General features: G+C 39.0%; 1 protein-coding gene across 3 annotated transcripts in view; it reads left to right on the forward strand.

Annotated features, from left to right (window-relative positions):
- The window catches only part of UNC80 (unc-80 subunit of NALCN channel complex), a 207,337-nt gene that overhangs the window by 42,786 nt on the left and 150,320 nt on the right, over positions 1 to 14,231 (forward strand). For 2 of the 3 annotated variants that reach the window (XM_081582692.1, XM_081582691.1), the window contains exons 12-15: positions 100 to 368; positions 1,441 to 1,809; positions 7,035 to 7,181; positions 12,448 to 12,595. In XM_081582692.1, the coding sequence (XP_081438818.1) occupies positions 100 to 368; positions 1,441 to 1,809; positions 7,035 to 7,181; positions 12,448 to 12,595 (933 nt within the window). The remainder of the gene's footprint in view (positions 1 to 99; positions 369 to 1,440; positions 1,810 to 7,034; positions 7,182 to 12,447; positions 12,596 to 14,231) is intronic. The other variant, XM_081582693.1, reaches the window with a different exon arrangement.

Consider the following 14,231-nt stretch of genomic DNA (forward strand, 5'->3'; position numbering starts at 1 on the left):
AGCTGTGATTGTCGTCGTGATTTAAATAGTAGGTTAAATGTTTAACATGATGTTGTAGGTTCATATGGGGGAAGTAAGACATTGCTTTCCTTTTTCTAGTGCGATCCCAGATCTCCACTATTACAGTTGCAACCTTCAATACCACGTTGGCATCGTTCAACGTCGGCTATGCGGACTTTTTCAGTGAGCACATGCGGAAGCTCTGCAACCAGGTGCCCATCCCTGAGATGCCACACGAACCCCTGGCATGTGCAAACCTGCCTCGGAGCCTCACAGACTCCTGCATAAACTACAGCTACCTGGAAGACACAGAACATATTGATGGGACCAATAACTTTGTCCACAAGAATGGCATGCTTGATCTTTCTGTACGGAGCAAGAATTTTTCTTATTGAAGCTCAAAAGATATTGAATCTTTGGTCCAGTTTTTACAATGTTGGGTAAAATGAACATATAAGTTCTTAGAAATGTTGAGTCTTTAAATGAAAAAGCTACACTTAAAAAAGAAAAAACCTTTTACAAGTGTATCACCCATCTTAGATGTACCTTTTTTTTTTTTGAGCATTATTTTAGATTTGATCTGATATTAGAATATTTTTATAATTGAAAAACGTTAATGAATCCTGAATACATTTAGTAAATGTCTGTGTATTTGTATTTGCTAAGTCCCTCATTTTCTAGACCAGTAGTAAAAAATTCTGCTTGTTTTCTTTTGTTATATAAGCAACATGACTATAAACCACCCAAACAGCAAGAGAGAATGAATAGAAGTCCATTAAAACATTTAAACCTGCATTCTCAAGAAAACCTGTCTTGATTATAGTTATTAGCAAATGAAAGGGTTGTTATATTTTACAAATATATTTCACACAATTTTTTTTATTTCACATTAGGGAACCTGGCTCAGCAAATAATTTAAAATATTAAAATCAATAGAAAGACATAATTTAAACATGCAAATATTTTGCATTTAAAATTGAATGTAAATAATGATGCAGTTGCAAATGTTCCTCTATTATATGCCTAAGGAAACCTTTGCTCTTCACCAATTATTAGTGGAAAGGATTATTGATAGAGGATTAAAACACTTTGATTTTAGAAATCAATTGAGCAAGTTTCCATTTGGGCAAATAATTGCTCTCCGATTAATCCATTATGCTTTGTTATCTCCATTAACTGTCTATATTATGACAAGTTTAGAGTCCTTAAATGAGATAACACACTTATACATTTTTAATTCCTTGGGTGATTTGTTAATAAAGCATATATACAAGGTTCCAATGCAGCATAATAAGATCATCTGAAAATTACCTGAATTATTTATACTTACATGCATAGAACAGCCTAAAGGAAATGTGATAAATGGAATAGCCAAATCTATTTAGGAAGAGGCAATTCAAGTAACTTAATCACTCTCTGATTACTTTTGTCTTCCCCCAGGTGGTTCTGAAGGCCGTTTATCTTGTCCTTAACCATGACATCAGTTCTCGCATATGCGACGTGGCACTGAACATTGTGGAATGCTTGCTTCAACTTGGTGTGGTGCCCTGCGTAGAGAAGAACAGAAAGAAGAGTGAAAACAAGGACAATGGAACTGTAGAAAAAAGACCAAGTGAGGGAACTTTCCAATTCAAAGGAGTATCTGGAAGTTCCACGTGTGGATTTGGGGGCCCTACAGTGAGTGGAGCTGGAGATGGTGGAGGAGATGAAGGAGGAAGTGGTGATGGAGGAGGTGGAGGAGGTGATGGAGGAGGAGGTGGAGGAGGTGGAGGTGGCCCCTATGAGAAGAATGATAAGAACCAAGATAAGGTATGAATGAACCAGCTTTTGCATACTCATGAAATGTTATTCCTGATTTCTTTCCATACTTTTGCTTGCCAGCAATTTGTTGACTCAATAGCCGCTAGTCACTAATCCATAATAAGAAGTATACATGCATGCATGCTCAGTCACTTCAGTCATGTCCAGCTCTTTGCAACCTTATAGACTGTAGCCTACCAGGCTCCTCTGTTCATGGGATTCTCCAGACAAGAATACTGGTGTGGGGTGCCATACCCTCCTCCTGGGGATCTCCCAGATCCAGGAATATTGAACTCATATCTCCTGCATCTCCAGCATTGCAGGCAGATTCTTTACCGCTGAGCCACCTGGAAGCCTCTAATAAGCAGAATAATTTTTCTGAAAAACATTAAGTTCTTTCTCTTGATTTAAGGAACACATTTTTAGGTAGCCTGCTTCAGTCACAGTTAAAGAGAAGAAAAGGGGGAATTTTCATTTAGTAAGTTGATTTGTTGGTGTCCATATAGAAGACCAGCCTCTGTCCTCCTGCATCTCACTGTGTCACTTCTGGGTGTCTTTATCGTTCTCATTAGTTATTGTTTCTGAATTTAATTTCCTGATTTATGATTTCAGTGCTTAACATCAGTAATTAGTTTTCTAATTTGAATTTTAAATAAGAATTACTGCAGCTATATTCATATAATTTATGCTGATTTCAATTTGAGATTTTAGTTGGAAAATACTAAGAAATCGAAATCAAAAAGAGATTTGAATCTGTAACAGGTGAAAATCTACACATCAGGCCAAGTGTTTACAAGTATAAGATTTTACGGTGCAGAATTCTACTACTTACATATTATCTTAAATATAAATTGCTGGGTTTTTTTGCGGGGTATCAGGTTTTTACATCTGAAGGTGTGCAATGCTCCTTCCTCTCTTTCTAGTCCTACCTCATGCCTGTTTAATTTGCATTTACCATGTTTCTTTCCTCATTGTCTATTCTCATTTTTCCCAATATTTGTGGACTCTCATCCAATAATTCCTGCCCCAATATTCTCAGGTTCCCGAACCTAACTTTTCCTTTAGGATTTCTTCTACTGCCTCAATCATATTTATATGTCTTCCTATTCTAATAGAATATTCTGGTACTTGATGTTTCCAACTTTTACATTCCCAAACGTCACTGAGGACAGTTCAAGGGTCCTCAGATCTCATTGTAGATGAAAATTATCAAAATGATGATCTAAATCACAAGGGATTTGAACTTGGATCCTGAGATCTATGGGATTTTTCAGTCAAAAGTTATGTAGGAATTAGTAAACAAAGTATAAGGACCACATTTATAAACATGGCAAACAGTAAAATTCTTAATTTAAAATTGTTTTACCTGTCAATCTAGGTGGCAACTCAAAGAGACAATAGATAGAACTATGTCATTTTGTCACAAAATTCAAGGGAAAATAGGAAAAATAAAACTTGTCAAATTTTGATAAGCTCTTATCAGTAAAACTTAGATATTTTCTAAATCGATGAGGCTTTGTTATGTTTGGGGCTTCCCAGGTGGTGCTAGTGGTGAAGAACCAGCCTGCCAATGCAGGAGACATGAGATATAGGTTCGATCCCTTGTTATGTTTATTGAGGATTTATGAAGTTTATTATTAGTATTTTGTTTCTGTTTGGGTTTTGTTTTAGTTCTAAAATTACACCCAACTAGTATTTACATCTAACTTTTTTATTAAAGAGCTACAAATGTCTTGCCTATCTAGATATTGTATATAATCTAGATATTATTAATCTATTATGTTATATAAATGTAAATCTATTATATGTAATCTAGATATTATATGTAATATATAGATATTATAAACACTAGAAACTTGATAATATATGTTACTTTGACCAGTTACTTTTGATTAGGATGGGGTTTTACAAAGTCAGATTATATGTTCTACAAAACTACCACAAAAGATGCAAATGTTCTATAGTTAGTTCTGCAAAATAATATTCTTTGTAATGCAGAGAGTTTATAAAATTGTACCTGAACGTAGGTCAAATGCATTGTACTTGTGATTCACACAGGTCTGTTCTGCCTCCAACCCATCTGTTATTTTCAGTGGAGTTGGGAGTTTATCTAATTTTGCAACCTAGTAATACCAGAAGCATGGGGGAATTGATTAATTCAGAAAAGAAGATCTAATTTCTATTTCTATATTTGCCGCAAACGAGTACTGAGAACTTGAAATGTTATTTAATATGTGTCCTGATTTCTGCCTATAACATGCTGCGTCTTTCTGAATGTTTCCTTCTGGAGGAGCTGAAATCCCAAGGACACCTGAAGATACAAAGAAATACAAATAGATATTTACAAAAAGCTTTGGGAGCTAGGAATTTTTTAAAGGAACATTTAATAGTTTTTAAATGTTCACAAATCAATCTTCCAAATCAGCTCTTCCCCAGGGTGACCTTTTCTGAGGCACGACTGCCTCTGGCCACACAGGCTGTGTACTCCACAAGAGCTCTCTGCTAAGGAGGCCAGGCAGGACTGAAATCAGGGCCAGTCAAGGCTGCTTCTACTAAGAGGCACCTTTTAGTAGAAGGCACCTACTACTTACTTTTTCTAGTTCATCCTCCCAGAACAGTGCCTTTTCTAATTAGCACAAAGTTGCCACAAAGGATAGCAGTGCCCCACACCTAGAAATGGGCTTCCCTGGCAGCTCAGCTTGTAAAGAATCCACCTGCAATGCAGGAGACCCGGGTTCGATCTCCTGCATTGGGAAGATCCCCTGGAGGGAGGGCATGGCAACCTACTCCAGTATTCTCGCCTGGAGAATCCCTTGGACAGAGAAGCCTGGTGGGGTATAGTCCACGGAGTTGCAAAGAGTTGGACACAACTGAGTGACTAAGCACAGCACACCTACAAATAATCATTAACACTGGTTTTGCTATTATTATGCACCTTACTTGTTTTGCCTCACAAACTCTGTGAGACGGAATATTTTATGATTCCCCTTTTGTGAGGCGTAGGGTATTAAGTAGCTTGCCCAAGGTTATGGAGCTAAGATTTTAATTTGAACTTAAAACATTTTTGAATTGATGTAGGAAAGTGAAAGTATTAATCGGCTCAGTCATGTCGGACTTTATGTGACCCCGTGGACTATAGCCTGCCAGGCTCCTCTGTCCGTGGGATTCTCCAGGCAAGAATACTGGAGTGGGTTGCCCTTCCCTTTTCCTGGGTATCTTCCTGACCCAGGGATCGAACCTGGGTCTCCTGCATTGACAGGCAATTTCTTTACCCTCTGAACCACCAGGGAAGCCACTGGTGGAATATATGTAAGTATAACATAAATAAATGTATGTGTGTTCTACGTATTTGTATATATATGTATGTTTGAGTCTTCCATTTGCAAGCATCTGAGCTGCAGAGTTCCCAAGAAACAGACTCGGACAAAGAGATGTGTGCAGGAGGTTTGTTGGGGTGTCTACTCAGGATCGACATCTGTGAAATGTAAAAGAAGCGGGATGGAGCCAAGACAGAAGCTGAATTGCAATGTAGTTGTAACAGAGACTTCAGCCCCTCACACAGGGAGCATCAGAGTTGGGATGGTTCTACAAAGTAATCCCTGGGTAAAGTAAGGGAGCCCACCTTATTCCATGACCTCCCTCCTAACCCTCCTTATGCCCTTGACCAGTCATTGGAGATGGACTGCTTCCAGGAGGAGAGCATAATGTGGGTCAAGGCAGATCTCTTTAGCTAAGGGCAATGCCTGAAGAGAAACTCACCTGAGAGTTTTCAGCCATCAACACTTCCAGCCTTGATTCATGGCAGGAGGAGAAGGGGACGACAGAGGATGAGATGGTTGATGGCATCACCGACTCAATGGACATGAGTTTGGGTAAACTCCAGGAGTTGTTGATGGACAGGGAGGCCTGGTGTGCTGCGGTTCATGGGATTGGAAAGAGTCAAACACGACTGATCAACTGAACTGAACTGAACTGAATACTTCCAGCAGCTCAGAGAATGAATGTTCAGTTCTGAAGGGGGTCGTTTCTGGGCGTTACAGCCATTACCTGAGCCTTTGGTTAGAAAAAAAAAGACCCAGTTACATAACATTAGGGGCGCAGAGAGAGTGTCTCATCACATAATGAACAGCACATGATGTCTAGATAACTCTCATACCTGACACACCCTCCCTGCCTTTGAGTATTCTTTCTATGTGGGTGGCCCCAAAGTTTATGTATCAACCTGAGCATATGACTATGGAAAAGCCCTTCACAATTTACAGATCAAGGCTTATTCATTACTTTATGTTTGGCACAGTAAATTGATGAAGTAGGAAGGGAAGCTATTAAGATCCTCAATTCACAGGTGGGAAAACTAAAGCACAAAGAGATTCGTTCATTTATCTAACGTCATGTGCAATTAAGGAGCGGGAGCTGGACTCTCAGGTGGCTGTGCTGACAGCAGCGAGTCACTAGAAGGACCGAGGAAGGTTGAAGCTTCCTGAAGGTTATGGTGCAGATCTGCATCATTCCTTAGCAACAGCTTCCTTATGCTTCCTTGGAAACAATTCAAGGATTTTCTGGAAGCTCTGTTCTCCACTTAAAGCAAGGATTACATGAGTCAAAAGAGAGGATAATAACAGTTCATCTCAGGGGGCTTCCTATTTAACCTCAAATGAAGAACCCACGCTGAATATTTACAAAATATTTTTTTATTCTCACTTTGTTTATACATGAGTATTATAATACAGCAAAAGCAAAAAAATTAGAAAAATCCTTCGAAAATGTCAGAAAATCCCACGTGATTTCAAAGTTTTGGACTTTGATCAGTTCCAGAAATTTAGCAAAAATCCTTGCCTAGTGATACTATCAGAAAACTGCTGGTAAAGGTACCTTCTAGAAAAAGTTCTTTGCCTTTATCATTGATAATCTACACTGTCTCTCTCTAGACAGTCATTCTGATCGCCTGTCAAGCATATGAAAGCATGTCTTCTACTAAGGAAGTCTACATCCATATCCTGTAGCACTAGAGGGTATTCAAATGGCATAAATATTTTTCTTTCTTGTAAATCACATTCCAGATTTTCTAAAAGTTAGCCTGCCTGTTGAGCCCTTGACAATTCTATTTCCCAAACTGCAGGGGCTCACTGTAAAACATATAAACTTGGTTTAACAATAAAATAGAGTCTCAGTAGCAAAAGAAGCTAAGTAACTAAATGAACAGAATCCTCCTTTTCTCTCATTCTGGGTGCCAGGATGAAAGTACACCTGTAAGCAACCATAGGCTTGCTCTAACCATGCTCATCAAAATTGTGAAGTCCCTGGGATGTGCCTATGGTTGTGGAGAAGGACACCGAGGGCTCTCTGGAGATCGTCTGAGACACCAGGTATTCCGGGAGAATGTAAGAGAATTAAAGTAGATTCCATTTCCTCTTCCTCTTCCCTCCTTTCAAATTAGGAATGAGTCCTTTGACAATGAGGGTCAGTGTTCCCTGAAAAAATATTTTGTTTTGTGAGGGTAATTAATGCTGTCATAAGGTGGGAGAATTCCCACAAGATAATCTCAAGACATCTAAAACCCAGGCTTAGGAAAGTTTAATTGGGAAAATAACTTCTGCCTCCTGCCTAGGGCAGGCCAACTCCCAGTTGGTGAAAGGATGTATAATTGGAACATGTGAATTATAGTTTGAAAGAACATTGCGCAAATGAATATATTTAGCAAACTTCTGATGGTCTGTGACAAATCACTTTTTAATCACCTGCCTGGGTACTCTGGAAGCATATTTTATATTAGAAAAAGGAATCTACCTTTCAGATTGAGTTTGTTGTTTTTAGATATGGAAAATGGCCCTTATTGGGACAAAACAGGACTACAAAAGTAACTACTTTCTGGCTGCTTTGTTTGACAATGAACCTTAACTACTAAATATTGGGTTGGCCAAAAATTTCCGTCACATTTTTTCATAATACCTTAAGGAAAATTCAAATGAACTTTTTTGGCCAGCCCAATATTTACAGTCACATCCCTTTGAACTGTGTGAAACTTGAAACTCTGCCCTGAGGTTTGCAAAGCATAATTCTTGTAATAGAACATGGAAATGTAACTCTAGCTCATTTTCACTTGCCTCTGCTGATGACTACTTTTCCCTCCAGACTTGGGCAATAACCCACTTCTACAACAAGTTCAAACTGGAACAGTTACCTCATACATATTTTGAACTGAAATCATAAGAAAACAGTCCCTGACAAATAAGAGTTTGTTGCAAATTTGAGTCTAGGAAACCCTTTGGCATATCATAGCAGAGTTTTAGGGTCATGTCAAAATCCAATGCCAGCCATTTTTCTTTGGTATTAGGTTTTGTCATGAAATGTTCACACAGTATCAGCATGCTGGCTTTCTTTCTTAATATGTCATCTACCTACCTACCCATTTATATATCATTCTCTTTCTTTTCTATTCTATTGTGTCATATTAGTTTATTATTTGTATGTGGGGGGGGTGTTATTCATAGTAATTACTTTCTCTAAATTCTGAAACTTGAAAACTTTGACCAAGATCTAGATTTTGGGGCCCCAAATTTAAGAAATCAAAATAATAAGGCAGTAGAAGCTGACATTGCCCCCATCTTTGCACATATGTTTGTGATTTTGGGTCTTTGATTTTTATTCTATCACAGTATGAATAAATGCCTTCAAGGCTAAAATTACATCACATCTCATGCAGAAAACTAATTCTATGAAATGAAACACCAAAATATAAAAAGAAGTGTCATGCTGTAGTTGGAGTTATAAACTGATTCTGATATCAGGACCTGTCTTTCTATATGTGGAGAAGGTTAGGTCTAGTTGGATCAGAAGCCACTTGAGAGATTATTGTTACTGCTTAGTCACCATGTTTTCGTCTCTCAAGAGTACTGAGTGTTTCCTATCAGGATATCCAATTTTCTATGTCCTTCTCAACCTTGTTGATTTATATGGCAGTACCTCCACTTTCTTGTAGCCGAGTTTTATATTCATTATCGGGATTATATTTACTTATCCATGCTTAGTAAACACGTAGTCCATGAGATAGAAATTTGAGAAATCTCCCCTGGGAATGTCTAATTCAAGAAGCTAAATATTTCTGGATTTATCTAGTATTGGATTTTTAGAAGTTACTTAGCTTTTAATGCATAAGAATATTTCTTACCTCTACCAGATCAAGTCCAGTATACTTTTATTTTTTTAATAAACCAATTATTATCACAATGCTATTCATCAAAGTGCCTAGTAATTCCAGAGTGTTTCTTAGAATAGTTTAATCATTAGCTTGTAGTCCCAAATTATTGAAAGGGAATCCACTCTTTATATCTCTTAGAGAAGTTTAGAATATTCATTCAGAATCAAAATACTTATAGTTTGATATTCTGATTCTTGCTGAGACTTTCAGTTGAACTCATTCAGACATTGTAATAGCCTCTAAAGAAGAGATTTGAAACTATGCCTTTTTTGGTGCATTTTATAGAGAAGTACTTTAGAACTTCATTTTATAGCAAGCAGCATTAATTTTATAAGAAAACAAATTGCTTGAGATCTAGAAACCAGTAGCCTCTCTGGAATTCAGTTCAGTTCAGTCACTCAGTCATGTCCAACTCACTGCGACCCCGTGGACTGCAACATACCAGGCTTCCCTCTCCATCACTGACTCCCGGAACTTGCTCAAAGTCATGTCCCTCGAGTCGGTGATGCCATCCAACCATGTCATCCTCTTTTGTCCCCTTATCCTCCTGCCTTCAATTTTTCCCAGCATCAGGGTCTTTTCCAATGAGTCAGTTCTTCACATCAGGTGGCCAAAGTATTGGAGCTTCAGCATCAGTCATTCCAATGAATATTCAGGACTGATTTCCTTTAGGATTGACTGGTTTGATCAACCAGTAGCCTCTGGAATAAAAACACCCAATTTCTTGACCTAGTAAAGGAAAAATGAAAGGAAAAAAAAAAATCCTCCTGACTTTGTGATATAGATGGAAAGACTACAACAAGGTCACAACAAGAAGCCATTGCTAATTACAAGTTTCAGCCTTTTATAATCTTTCTTTTTCCTCTCAAGAGTTCTAAGAATTTTCATCTGGGACTTGATTTGTCAAAATGGTGATGTAACTTAAATTATCCTGTGGCCCACCATTCAGTTCAGTTCAGTTCAGTCATGTCCGATTCTTTGCAACCCCATAAACTGCAGAACACCAGGCCTCCCTGTCCATCACCAACTCCCGGAGTCCACCCAAACCCATGTCCATTGAGTTGGTGATGCCATCCAACCATCTCATCCTCTGTCATCCCCTTCTCCTCCTGCCCTCAATCTTTCCCAGCATCAGGGTCTTTTCAAATGAGTCATCTCTCTGCATCAGGTGGCCAAAGTATTGGAGTTTCAGCTTCAACATCAGTCCTTCCAATGAACACCCAGGACCGATCTCCTTTAGGATGGACTGGTTGGATCTCCTTGCACTCCAAGGGACTCTCAAGAGTCTTCTCCAACACCACAGTTCAAAAGCATCAATTCTTTGGCACTCAGCTTTCTTTATAGTCCAACTCTCACATCCATACATGACTACTGGAAAAACCATAGCCTTGACTAGACGGACCTTTATTGGCAAAGTAGTGTCTCTGCTTTTTAATATGCTGTCTAGGTTGGTCATAACTTTCCTTCCAAGGAGTAAGCATCTTTTAATTTCATGGCTGCAATTACTATCTGCAGTGGTTTTGGAGCCCCCAAAAATAAAGTCTCTCACTGTTTCCACTGTTTCCCCATCTATTTTCCATGAAGTGATGGGACTGGATGCCATGATCTTAGTGTTCTGAATGTTGAGTTTTAAGCCAACTTTTTCACTCTCCTCTTTCACTTTCACCAAGAGGCTCTTTAGTTCCTCTTCACTTTCTGCCATAAGGGTGATATCATCTGCATATCTGAGGTTATTGATATATCTCCCAGCAATCTTAATTCCAGCTTGTGCTTCATTCAGCCCAGCATTTCTCTTGATGTACTCTGCGTAAAAGTTAAATAAACAGGGTGACAATATACAGCCTTAACGAACTCCTTTTCCTATTTGGAACCAGTCTGTTGTTCCATGTCCAGTTCTAACTGTTGCTTCCTGACCTGCATACAGGTTTCTCAAGAGGCAGGTCAGGTGGTCTGGTACATCTCTTTCAGAATTTTCCACAGTTTCATTTCACAGTATCATTTTCCCATTTCTTTCCATTGGTAAGTACATTCTATTTTAAGATGATCTTGCCTTCTACAAGATATCAACTAATCTCTATTATGTCATTCCACTTCCTTTTGGTAATGGGTGGTATCTACATACGTTTTCTCCAACAATCACTATCTATACTAGTCATGAGGCTACTATCAATATATTATGAGAAGTATAACCACTCTGAGGAGGCAAGACCCTAGCTTCTATTTTGGCTCTGCTGTTAAACTTGGTGTATCAGCTTGGATGAAGTCCTTCATTTCTTTGAGTCTCAGTTTCCTCCACTGTAACACAAGGAAACTCTTCAAGTCACAGAGAAGTGGGAAAGTCAAATGTTATGCATTTACAATCCAGAAGCATATTTTAAACAGCAAAGCACTGCACAAAGGTGATTTTTCTCTCAAGGTAGGAGGGGACTAGGGGGCCCCCTGAGGGTCCCAGATAGCATTGGTTTGTCCTGTCTGTGACCTTCTCCAGCCAATGATTGTGACTTTGTTCTGATGTTGCAAATTACTCCCTTTTCCTTTGCTAGGTGACAAAATTATTTGCTGGATCATAAAAAATACATTTTTGTGTAGCAGGGCCTAATGCATGGTCAAGTGGTTTTTGTATCCTTAAGGCCAACTTCTATTTAAATACCAAACTTCCATATTCAAAAGCAGACACATAAATAAACAGACTAGACTTGCTTTATTTTATGTCTGTTTCATGTCTCAAGGGTCTTTCCCTCTTGACCATGTAAGAGAATTCTGGATAAACACTTCCTAGAGCCGCCTCATGCCATCCATTGTTTTAAGTCACTTTAGTCATGTCTGACTCTTAATGACCATTTGGTTTGGGCTGTAGCCCACCAGCCTTCTCTGCCCATGGGGTTCTCCAGGTAAAAATACTAGAGTGGGTTGCCGTGCCCTCCTTCATGGGATCTTCCTGACCCAGGGATCGAACCTGTGTCTCTCTGTCTCCTGCATTGGCAGGCAGACTCTTTACCACTAGCGCCACTTGGGAAGCCTCATGCTTCTGTTAAATCTATTTAAATTCAAAATAGCTGAGTGTGGGAGAGGTTAGCTGCTTCTCTCTGCATATAGCCTCTGAAGTTTCTAATCCTTGATTACCAATCCTATCACCAACATCAATTTTACACTTTTTTTCATTGATATCTTAAAATCTTGATCTTGGCAAAAATACTGAGCTATTCCTGGGGCAGCATTAGCCTTTAGTTTGGGGTTTTTCCTGAGGAGAAGTCCTTCTCAAAGTCATCTCCCCAGCCTGCCTCTGCCCATCTCAGTCTCAGACTTGAGGGGCTGGCAGAGCTGGCAAATTACCAACCAGGAGGGGTGCATGGGGACCTTTGCCTTCTATAGGCTTCTGTTTGAAACCAGTGGTATCCCCAGCGTAAGCTGGTACCTGTGACTTCTTCACTTTTCTTCCTTCCTTGCAGGCCCAGAACTGCCTCACTAAGTTATACAAGCTAGATAAGATGCAGTTCCGACAAACCATGAGGGATTATGTGAACAAGGACTCTCTCAATAACGTAGTGGACTTCTTGCATGCTTTGCTAGGATTTTGTATGGAGCCGGTCACTGACAGTAAGTAAAGCTGTGCCGAGTTCTAGGAGAAATCGCTGCGAGGTGAAGCAGGTAGTGTTTTTGAGACACCCTAAATCTGTGGTAATAGAATGGAGAGGAAAAGATATATGTGTGTGTGTGTGTGCATGCACATGTGAGTCTTGTGTGTAATAAAATACAAATGCAAGAAGCTTGCCCATCATCTTTGATGATACATTTTGGAGGCTTTCTGAGGACAATGTAGCTCAGCAAATGGGAACTCAACTCGGTAAAGCCATGACACCCTCACCTGTAGTGCCACTATCCTCATACTCTGTTCACAGCACACCTCTCTCTCAGCTGACTTTGTTGTATGACTGCTGAGGCAAGGATCAAGGAACAAAAGAATATTTTCATTAGTTCAACAAAATGAAGTGAGCACCTTTTACGTGCTTGGTGATTTTTCACAAGATAAAATAGGAAAGAGAAAAAATGACTGCAGTAAACATGGTAGTAATGTAACTTCGATATACACATACACTGAATTAAAAAAAAAATGGACAAAGAGATCTACAGATAGACCCATAAACTATAGCTTTATGGCTTTAAGAAAACTCCATCATAGAGCCCTATATTACAAGAATAGACTAATGAACACAAATGGCATCCACAATCAATGAACACTTTCAATACCACTTGAATACAAATGCAGTAATGAAGGTGATGCATGAAGTCTGAGTTGAGTAAAATACACATTTTAATTTAAAGCCTGGGAAGAAGCATCTTTTTAGTATAGGTTTTTATGGTTTATATAGTATTAATTGTGATAGTGGTTGATAAGATTACAGTGGAGCTGTATTTGATGGATTTAGAAAGTTTTTCTGTTTGTACCACAGGCTTTATTGTTTGGTTTTCACATTAAAGGAAAATATTGTTCCCCTATAGAGTCCCTGAAATAATCTATGTTATTGAAGTTGCTTTAATCCAAGCACATAACAAATCTGAAAAACAATGATGAAAGAATTGGAGTTGAGACACTGCAAGAGAAATTCTTGATTGCATTTTTTTTCTCTTTTTAAACCTATTTGAGATAGAAACTGTAAGAGCAGACTAAGACATTTCTTTCTGTTATGTGAAGTCTAAAGATAACCCAGGGCCCTTTGATAACAGACAGTGAGAGGTTAGTCATAAAGTATGTAATCAACACTTTAAAGTGATGAATTCCCACTGAGATTCTTGAGAAGGTGAAGTGGCTCATAGTGAATCATCCAGCAGATGCACACATTCCTGTCTGATCTGTCTTGAAGCTGCAGGTAACTGGCCCCTACAGTCCACAGGTGGCTTGCAAGCTTGCAATACTCTGGCAAGTCCACAGAACACCTAAAGTGTCCCATGTATATATTTCCCATGTTTGTATTTCCCATGTATGTATTGTCCACGGAAATGGGAAAAACTGGCATAAAGTGCCACATTGGGTGATGGCCTCAGTTCACTGGCATTTCATGTGTGAATGAGTTAGGAGGTGGCTCCAGGAGAGGTTGTAGATTTTTCTAATTTATATGCCCGTGGAGTCGCTGGAAGCAAGAAGCTGCTAGAAGTGTTGTGTAGCTTTTGTCCAGAACTCAGTCTCATTTTTGGTTTCTGGTGCTGGTGTTAATTCCCCTACAGAGCCCTGTCT

Source organism: Giraffa tippelskirchi, chromosome 3 (genome assembly GCF_054371585.1).
Source record: "Giraffa tippelskirchi isolate mGirTip1 chromosome 3, T2T-mGirTip1v1.2.pri, whole genome shotgun sequence".
In the NCBI taxonomy this organism is placed as follows: Eukaryota; Metazoa; Chordata; class Mammalia; order Artiodactyla; family Giraffidae; genus Giraffa; species Giraffa tippelskirchi.